Below are 10426 nucleotides of genomic sequence, written 5' to 3' on the forward strand. Positions count from 1 at the left end.
ACATGGTGGAGTTCTCTTTTTAGGGGAGTGACAAAGCCATGCTAACTACTGAGGATTCTAGCTGAAAAGCCATTTCTGCTTTGGCAAGCATCTGGAGTTTGAAGTCACTGTATATGAAGACCACTTTAAAAACCCTAGCGAAGCTGTTTGTATGATCTTTAGGAGGATTCCTAGGACACCACTTGCAGTTAATGCTATCCGAATATAGTTTAGGAAAGTTAGATGCCAGGGGGTTTGTAAAATTTAAAATACTAAATACACACGCTAGATTAAAAGGCCACATCACATTGAGCTACAGTATTGAACTAGAGCCTGTCAATGGCCGTCCCAACTGCCAAGGCTAAGCAGCTCTAGCTGGAAGGACGTGGTGGCTTAATCTTGAGCATGGTGTACCTCCTACTAGCAACAGAGGCTAGTATTGCTAGGTCATGATCCAGTTACTGGTATGGACAACTTCCATTTGTCTGACTGCACGCCTCAATTACACCAAGCCTTGTTCTAACTTGGCAATCAAACTAACAAGACCCACATCTTCCTGACAAGAGTTAAAGACCAGTCGAGCTGAATGTCAATAACCATAATATTTTAGCATATGTGACTAGTATTTCTAAACCACATCTATTCCAGCTCCTTTTCAAAATGAGTCATGACACACTAGACCAGAACATCCTTTTATTGTCTACATTTAAAAGGCAGAGTTCTCCAGTTAATATTTTACAATTACACATGTACTATGTGCCTCAATGTACAATAGCCTCAGGTCTGCATCATGTCCATGATTAACCTCAGTAATACTGCCAAAATCCTTTGGAATCATCTTCGGGCGGGAGCTGCTCCTCGTCGGGGCCCACCTCGGGCGGGAGCTGCTCCTCGTCGGGGCCCACCTCGGGCGGGAGCTGCTCCTCGTCGGGGCCCACCTCGGGCGGGAGCTGCTCCTCGTCGGGGCCCACCTCGGGCGGGAGCTGCTCCTCGTCGGGGCCCACCTCGGGCGGGAGCTGCTCCTCGTCGGGGCCCACCTCGGGCGGGAGCTGCTCCTCGTCGGGGCCCACCTCGGGCGGGAGCTGCTCCTCGTCGGGGCCCACCTCGGGCGGGAGCTGCTCCTCGTCGGGGCCCACCTCGGGCGGGAGCTGCTCCTCGTCGGGGCCCACCTCCAGTGGGCCATGGCTTTCAGTAACTAGCAAGATAAGTAGAACACACACGTGTAGGACAGCTTCCCTTCAGTTGGTTAGACTGGTTGAGACCAAATTCTGTTCTTACCTTCATCATATTCTGAAGGGCCACACACCGAGTCACAGCATTCACATACTCTGTCATGACCACCAAGCTCCTGCCACCTGTATGGGCATTTTTAGTTGTGTTTATTCTATTAAGGAAAATCACATTTCATTAATCCCACTAGTTACCTTGACAGTTTTTTGTTGTAAGTGCAGAACTTGGCAGTGTTTGTCACATCTTGGTTTTTCTTCATGAACATCTTGCAGTGAAAGTAAACCTGTAAGCAGGATGGTTGAAAAGTGCTTTATTCCCATTCCGGATTCTCAGGACACCTAAGGCAAGCACATCACTAAGTTCTATTTGTGTAAACAAGGGCTTTACCTGCTTGTGGTCATTAAACTGGAAAGCAGATACTGTAAAGGAGACAACATTAGCCATCCTTGGCCTCTCAAATCTGGAGGAGCAGCTTTCCTGTTTACTATCCACCATACACCTGCAAGTATGCAATACATTACAGAACAGTACAATTTTTGGTCCTAAAGAGGTTTCTCTGGCATCTCAATACCAATTTTGGTCAGGCTATTCCTATAGTGGGGCTTAATTTGTCATTTGGAACTAAGCATCTTTAAGTTTTAAATTTCAAGCTTACCCATAGTTGTCAATTACTGTGTATCGTGGACTGGAATTAGGATTTGGAGTAGGAGTTGCAAAGCAGGAGTGAAGGAAAAGCCACTGTCTGGTACTGTTGGGGTAGCTAACTGCCTGAAAGTGGATTTCTTGGCCCAAATGATATTCTTTAGCTTCAAATGGCTTAGAAAAGGTAGCTGTGTAAATAAAGTCCACCACATTAGCTACTCCCAAAAACCCAACACTTCCATCAAGGCACTTAATAAAAGCCAAGAGCAAAGCTCAAGGTTTGGATATTTCAGATTACCATCCATCAACTTCAAAACCATGCCAGAAGGATGATGAAGGGTCTTCAAACCAGAGGGGGCACTCCAGGTAGGGTGCACTGCAGCTTTGTATACATGGTAGTACCTACACAAGATGTTTAATGTTACAATTCTAACATTAGGGGCAGATAGGACCAACACAGCTAATGTAACAAATAGCATTCCATTTACTTACCTGAAATAACAGCATTTCAGAGCAACATTGACAGGCTGTTTTCTACGGATTACTCCAGGCACTATATGTGGTTTGAAATGGAGAACATTCTCATATGTCAGACATCCCTCATGCGTCTAAAGTCATAGGCAGAACAACATGTACTGTTCATTTATGAAATCAAATTGCTTAGCAAACAAATCCTTAAAGTTTAAATATAAAACGACTTACTGATCTTTTACCATCACAAGCATTAAGAGGATAATTAAAGAGCAGATCTCCAGTGGCTTCATCTTTGCCATTGCTTTTGCATTTATTACCAAGAACAAGTTCAGCCTCAGTGTAGCCAAACCCAAAGAATGCTTTTTTAACCCTCACCATCATCTTAGATATGCTACAAGCCAAAGACACGTCAGATTTGGGGATTACAGGTAGTGTCACCACAGGCCTTGGAGGTGTAGGGTTCAACAAAGCTTTCAGTGCAGGGGGCAGTTTGGCACTGGGGCCAGTCAGTACACGAGGATCCAAAAGGCTTTCTGGAAAGGGAGATATAATGAAAGGAATCCCTTTAGCAGGCATAAAGAGCTTTGGTCTTGCAGCTCCTAGTCCATGTTTAGCAATCTTTCGAGATGGAGTATTATAGTCCCATTTGTCAGCCTGAAAATCATCAATTGGACTGGTTAATCCCAATAATGGGAAACCACCTAAAAGGCAGCAAAAGAAACAAAGCGCCCCCATCCCAAAAACCATAGATTATATGTAGCAAAACCTGCTCCTACAACCACAAAGACATGAGAGAGGAGGAAAAGAAAAACCCCAAAAGAAGACAAGTCAATCACTAAGCTTACTCCTTGACGGCCTTTTCAACTTTTCCTGCTGCGGCAGGTGTGTAGGGCGCAGATTGCAGACGACTCATGCGCACGTGAGCACGTGTACTGACAGTGCGTGAGCAATCGGAGTGCAGTTGGGTTCAGCTGGCCAGATTGGGAGTGAATACTAACTGTGCTGCGTCGGAAGGCTGAATAAGAAAACTTTTAAATACTACTAAATCGAGTTCGATTCAGAAATAATTATTTGTTATTATCACACCATTCTTTTTAAATGCTTACTTTTTTACAATTATTATGATTAACTTATTGTTACTGTATTTTCATGGTTTTAAATGTCCAGCTATCCAGTCATCGAAAGGCAATTCATTTCAACTTCACGAACATACAGTTTATGAATTATGTAGGCCTATTAATCCTGCTCACAGCTCGGAATATGTATTTAGTACCGTGCCTTCTTTGTACGCTGGTATTGATGCACGCTCGATGATTAGGTTCACTCGAAATTATGCACTTATATTAAAAACGTAAAAAAATGCAATAGATAAACGATTAAAACAGTGATTTTAAACATAAAAATTCACATAAATTGTCCTCTTTTTCAAAATTGTATAAATTCCTCCAGGACATGTCCTCATTTTTACTCCCGGACATGTCCTCATTTTTAACGCGCCATAGATTACAAGAGGAATTTATACAATTTTGAAAATGGCCGGAATTTTGGCTCCTAAATTTTGAAAATCCCCATATCCTTATCATTGGTAAAATTTGAAAGCCGTACACCAATCCGCATTTGCGGATGTATTGCGCACACTTTTTTCCCATAATCTTCACTTCCATTCCGGTAAACAGCGCAGACATTGACGAGAATAGTCAATATCTGTCCAACTTGACTTTTCACTTCATCTTTTGAATTCAGCTTTATCTTCTTGGTGAGTAGACAGCTCATTATAAATGTTGTTCCTTTCCTTAGTTACAATGAATTAGGATTACAAATAATTAAGTGAATTTATTTAAAATCGAAATTACAATTTCACGTTTTCTGTGTGAGATCTTAGTTTTGATTCTTCTTTCAGCAGCTTGGTTAAACAAGAAATTTCATGCATCCAGGTACAGTCTGTCGTATTTAAGTGCGAGTAAGAATTCCTTTTGTGATTTTAATGGAAACTATTGTTATTACCACCCGTGGTTCCAAAATGGAATTATAATTGTAAATGAATGAGTCAACTATTAAAGTTTAAGTTAATTTAAAAATATCATACATTTATTCTGTCATATAAATGCAATATCTTTTTAGTTATTTTTTATCAAGTAATAAGTAGCTTCTTCAAGTAATTTAAAATTTTAATAATTCTTTCATTTACATAAGTTCAGGAATACCCATTATGCCGAAAAAAAGTGGAAGTTCACAGACTACTTGAACAACAAATATCCTTTTTTTATCAGATTTATCAGATTTACAGAGAAAAATAGCTTCAGTGGAAAAATATGAAAGAAGACAAATGCAAATAAACTCAATTGAAAAGAATAAAATTATTTTAATTTAACTAGAAGTGAATTTACCATGTGTATCATGTTTTACATTACGACAGATATCCCAATGAGAATGGAAGGAATGAAGTCTGTTAATTTAAGAGGCTTGACATATTCAAACTATTTAATGGGTTATTAGTTTTCCAGTGACTGTGATTGTGGCCATCATATCATCATTATAGTGATAAACTGCAACTAAAGATTTATATCATTTAAAAAAAAAACATAAGACAGTATAAAGGTGTATTATGGCATCATAGGGATAGGCGTCCTCGAAAGTCCTCATTTTTCGACCCAAATGTCCTCATCTCCAGAGAAAGAAAGTTGGCAGCCCTAGTTGTATTGCCGTAAAAACACAATAGCACAGTATTTGCGTTACTCCTTTAAACTGTGGGAAGCAAACACTTAAACACGGTTCTTTTTCCTTGTGTTCTGAGGGTGTTTTTTTTGTTGTTGTTATGTTTTGTTATATTAGCTAATATGTGGTGGGATGTTTTACATAAAGTGCTTTTGTCATGTAGGGTGTGCTACAGGTAAGCTAAACTTTCCACCAGACAACACGAAGATCTATCTTTAAACAGAATAAAACTTGTTTCACAGCAATATTTTTTATTCTTATGAGTAAATATTTTCAGCTTTATTCAGGCTCATAAAGTAACAATTGCCTTTCCCAGCTAATTAATATAAGTTGTTTTGATCTGAGATAATGGTATAGTATGAGTGTGAAGTACTGCATGGAACACTTCAGTTTAATGTGAATAATGACCAAAAGGTTTTGCAAGGGTCCGGCAAAGCAGGAAAATGCCTGGGGCCCCGAACTTGGAAGGTGTCCCCAATGACGTCTGGGGAACCCACTGAATTGACATCAGTCTTCATTTTTATAGTGTTTGTGATCAAAATTATTTATTTAGTGTTTGGTACTTTCACAGCGGATTATCCAAAATTGTTGTCCGCATATTGATTTTGGCAAAATTTTACACCGGATGGTAATGTTAAATGTAAGCTACGCCATTTTCATAAATCATGAAGTCGAATTACATGTTTGGAAGAGAAAATTGACCAAGCAGAACAGGAGACGTTAACATGGAAATCCTTAAGTGAAAAGGGTTGGAACTGAACTACAGAAGTGAAGTGAACTTTTGGAGAGGAAGCACAGGAGCTTCTCACGCTTAACGAATGGACGGGGAGTTTTAGAGCAGCAGGAGAACGGCTGATAACATATCTAGAGTGAAAAGGTTAATTCATCAGTCAAACAAAAAATTATAGTTAGAATAAAAGAAAAAAAATCCCACTAATAAACCAACAGCACGAATATGTCAATTTGAGCCCTAGCTATAATTTCAACAGAGCGCAATGGGCGAAGGTCTTTGAACCTGCAGGTGGAAATCGTCACAGCATGTGCTGCATGATAGCCAAAGCCCACAAACAACGATTTTGAAAATTACAAGAACAACAACAACAACAACATTTATTTATATAGCACATTTTCATACAAAAAGTAGCTCAAAGTGCTTTACATAATGAAAAAAAGAAAAATAAAAGACAAAATAAGAAATTAAAATAAGGCAACATTGGTTAACATAGAAAAAGAGTAATATCCGATGACCAGGGTGGACAGAAAAAAAAAAAAAAAAACTCCAGAAGGCTGGAGAAAAAAATAAGATCTGTAGGGGTTCCAGGCCACGAGACCGCCCAGTCCCCTCTGGGCATTCTACCTAACGTAAATGAAATAGTCCTCTTTGTAGTTAGGGTTCTCACAGAGTCACTTGATGCTGATGGTCATACAAATTTCTGGCTTTTAATCCATCCATCATTGTTGGAACATCATGGTGCTTTGAGTAGATGTGCCACCACCAAAAGGACACCAGAAAAGGAAACAGAAGAGAGAATAGGGGTTAGTACAGATTTTAGAGCCACCACAAAAAGTTATTATAATGACTTGGATATACAGAGTATCAGGATTTAAATTACAGTGAAGTTATGAGAAGGCCATGTTACAGTAATGTGTTTTCAGCAGTTTTTTGAAGTGCTCCACTGTATTAGCCTGGCAAATTCCTATTGGCAGGCTATTCCAGATTTTAGGTGTATAACAGCAGAAGGCCGCCTCACCACTTCTTTTAAGTTTTGCTCTTGGAATTCTAAGGAGACACTCATTTGAGGATCTGAGGTTACGATTTGGAATATAAGATGTCAGACATTCCGATATATAAGATGGGGCGAGATTATTTAAGGCTTTATAAACCATAAGCAGAATTTTAAAGTCAATCCTGAATAACACAGGTAACCAGTGTAGTGACATCAAAACTGGAGAAATGTGCTCGGATTTTCTTTTCCTGGTTAGGATTCTAGCAGCTGCATTCTGCACTAGTTGCAAACGATTTATGTCTTTTTTGGGTAGTCCTGAGAGGAGTGCGTTACAGTAATCTAGTCGACTGAAAACAAACGCGTGAACTAATTTCTCAGCATCTTTCAATGATATAAGATGTCTAACTTTTGCTATGTTTCTTAAGTGAAAAAATGCTGTCCTAGTGATCTGATTAATATGCAATTTAAAATTTTGATTACAGTCAACAGTTACCCCTAAGCTTTTTACCTCTGTTTTGACTTTTAATCCTAATGCATTCAGTTTATTTCTAATAGCCTCATTGTATCCATTATTGCCAATCACTAAGATTTCAGTTTTCTCTTTATTTAACTTGAGAAAGTTACTATTCATCCATTCTGAGATACAAGTTAGACATTGTGTTAGTAAGTCAAGAGAATCGGGGTCATCAGGTGCAATTGATAAATACAGCTGTGTGTCATCAGCATAGCTGTGGTAGCTCACATTGTGCCCTGAGATAATCTGACCTAATGGAAGCATGTAGATTGAGAAGAGCAGCGGACCCAGGATAGAGCCTTGTGGAACACCACATACCATATATGTCTTTGAGTTGTAATTACCACAACTAACAAAGAATTTTCTCCCTGCCAGGTAGGATTTAAACCAATTTAAGATGCTGCCAGAGAGATCCACCCATTGACTAAGGCGATTTCTAAGAATATTATGATCAAGGGTGTCAAATGCGGCACTCAGATCTAAGAGAATGAGAACAGATAAATGGCCTCTGTCTGCATTTACCCGCAAATCATTTACTACTTTAACAAGTGCAGTTTCTGTGCTGTGATTTGTTCTAAAACCTGACTGAAATTTATCAAGAATAGCATGTTTACTAAGGTGCTCATTTAACTGCATAATGACTGCCTTCTCTAGAATTTTACTTAAGAAAGGTAGGTTGGAGATGGGTCTAAAATTTTCAAGAGCCGAGGGGTCGAGATTATTTTTCTTAAGTAGGGGTTTAACTACAGCAGTCTTAAGACAGTCTGGGAAGACCCCCGTATCTAATGACGAATTTACTATGTCAAGAATATCATCAATTAGCACGCCCGATACTTCTTTGAAAAAATTTGTTGGTATTGGGTCAAGGACTCAGGTGGAGGGTTTCATTTGAGAAATTATTTTATGTAAATCAGGTAAATCTATCCTAGTGAAAGAGTTTAATTTGTTTATAATGGAGTACTGGGGTTTAGGAGGATCCTTAGTGTTGGGAAGATATACTATATTATTTCTAATATCATTCATTTTTTGATTGAAAAATACAGCAATAGCCTCACAGGTTTTACTGGAAGTACTTAGGAGGCATTCCTTTGAGTTACTTGGGTTTAGCAGATGATCAATCATCGAGAATAAGACTCTGGGATTACTAGCATTGTTATTTATAATCTTAGAGAATAGCAGCGCCTCTCAAGACGGACTGTGTTATTGTGTTCTGTTATTTTAACTTTTAAAATTTATAGTGGATAGTTAGTTTAGTCTTCCTCCATTTACGCTCAGCTCTACGGCATGTTCTCTTTAAATCAGACACTCTTTGGGTCTTCCATGGTATAACAATGCTAGAAGATTTTTTAACTGTCTTTTCAGGTGCAACTATGTCAACAGCAGCTCTCACCTTAGTATTAAATCTTTCCACCTTACTATTTACATTATCCTCGCTATTATAGTTGGCACTATAAACGGACTGATTGCTTAGAATGTTTGTAAGTTTTAAAGCTGCTGATGAGTCAAAGAGGCGTTTTTTAACAATATGCTTCTCATGAGTGTTTTCTATCATTATTTCTATATTAAAAAGTAGAAGAAAATGGTCTCATAGACCCGTATCAATGACCTGCTTTATATCAACTTTTAGTCCATTAGTAATCACTAAGTCTAACGTATGACCTGCTTTATGTGTAGGCTTATTAACGAGCTGTCTCAAATCAAAAGAGTCCAGAAGGTTCATAAATTCTTTTACTTTTTGGTCACACTGATTATCTATATGAAAATTAAAGTCAGCAACTATTAAGAGTGTGTCATAGTTCGTAATTAAAATTGACATTAAGTCAGAGAATTCCTCAAAAAAGACGCGTTGAATTTTGGAGGTCTATACACAGATCCATATTACTAACCGAGAATGCTAAACCGGATGGACGCAGGGACATCCTGCCATGGGCCGTAGCCGCAAAAAGACGTACTGCGCAGGCGCTAATAAAAATAACTAAATATCAATAACGCACATAGTAGGCTATTCATCTCAGCCCCTCCGAAACATTAAAAATGGCACCATTAAATGTTAGAGCTTTAACTAACAAGACGTTTTTTATGAACGATCTTATTAGTGATAAAAAAAAATAGATTTTATTGCACTAAGTGAAACGTGGCTTAGCTCAGATGGCGCAGCTGTTTCAATCGAATTTGTGTTCTTTTTTTTTGTCTTCCATGGGCTTGTTGAATCCCCCTCTTGGTGTGTGTCCCATCCCGTGCCTGTAGGGTGGGGGTGGGGTTGTGCCTTGCTGTTGTGCGCTCGTCTGTTCTTTTTTTTGGGGGGTCTTGTTTCGTGTGCAATGTGTTTCGTGCTTTGCCCGCGTTTGACTACTTTTTTATGTGCCTTTTCCTTTTTTTCGGTGCTTGTTGCGCTTCATTTCTGTGACTCCTTTTTTATGTGCTCACTCCTTTTTTCTGTGGTCTTGTCCGCCTCTCGCGTCCTTTTTTATGTGCTCACTCCTTTTTTCTGTGGTCTTGTCCGCCTCTCGCGGCCCCTCATCAGCCTTTGTCGCCCTCTTTTGTCCGCCTTTCTCGGCTCCTCAGCCGACTCTCGCGGACTCTTTTTGCGCCTGCGCAGTACGTCTTTTTGCGGCTACGGCCCATGGCCAGATGTCCCTGCATCCATCTGGTTTAGCATTCTCGGTTAGTAATATGGATTAATGTTGTGCACTTTTATGGAAGATTTTATTAAACAATTATCATGTCCTAGCACAGCAGTAGCATTTCGGAAGGAGTTAAGAGCAGAGATAGATAGTCAAGATAAACGAATTACCTTAGATATGTTTTCGGAGAGGACCTGGGCACCGAAACTGTTCGGATGCAGGCCATCTCGCATGAAGAAACGCGATCTTTCCCAAAAGAGGTCCCAGTTGTTGATGAACTCGATGTCTTGATTCTTGCAGAAGCCCTGCAGCCAGTTATTTAATCCCAGCAGACAACTGTAGTACTCGTTTGATCGTCTGACGAGAGACAGTGGACCCGAAATGAAGATCTTTGCCGATGGGGTCCTCTCCTTCGTGTCTTTAATTAATGCTGCGAAGTCAGCCTTGAGGATTTCCGATTGTCGGTGCTTTATATCGTTTATGCCAGCATGCAAAACAATTGCTCCAACTGCCCTGTTCTT

General features: G+C 39.6%; 1 protein-coding gene across 1 annotated transcript; it reads right to left on the reverse strand.

The window, feature by feature from the left end:
- Window positions 1–672: 672 nt before the first annotated feature.
- On the reverse strand, window positions 673–3142 carry LOC114646107 (zona pellucida sperm-binding protein 3-like). The gene is made up of 8 exons (XM_028794099.2): window positions 2554–3142; window positions 2344–2459; window positions 2150–2253; window positions 1865–2039; window positions 1597–1708; window positions 1404–1492; window positions 1258–1334; window positions 673–1174 (listed from the first exon to the last, which is right to left on the reverse strand). The coding sequence occupies exons 1-8, from the start codon at window positions 3070–3072 to the stop codon at window positions 786–788; spliced, it is 1581 nt and encodes a 526-aa protein (XP_028649932.2). The 5' UTR covers window positions 3073–3142; the 3' UTR covers window positions 673–785.
- Window positions 3143–10426: the final 7284 nt, after the last annotated feature.

Source organism: Erpetoichthys calabaricus, chromosome 2, assembly GCF_900747795.2.
Source record: "Erpetoichthys calabaricus chromosome 2, fErpCal1.3, whole genome shotgun sequence".
Lineage (NCBI taxonomy): Eukaryota > Metazoa > Chordata > Cladistia > Polypteriformes > Polypteridae > Erpetoichthys > Erpetoichthys calabaricus.

Coding starts and splice junctions, on each gene's coding strand:
- LOC114646107 (XM_028794099.2), bottom strand. CDS start 3,072: ATGGTTTTTGGGATGGGGGCGCTTTGTTTCTTTTGCTGCCTTTTAGGT. Junction 1,709..1,864: donor ACAGTAATTGACAACTATGG/GTAAGCTTGAAA, acceptor GCATACTTGCAG/GTGTATGGTGGATAGTAAAC. Junction 1,335..1,403: donor TACAACAAAAAACTGTCAAG/GTAACTAGTGGG, acceptor ATGCCCATACAG/GTGGCAGGAGCTTGGTGGTC.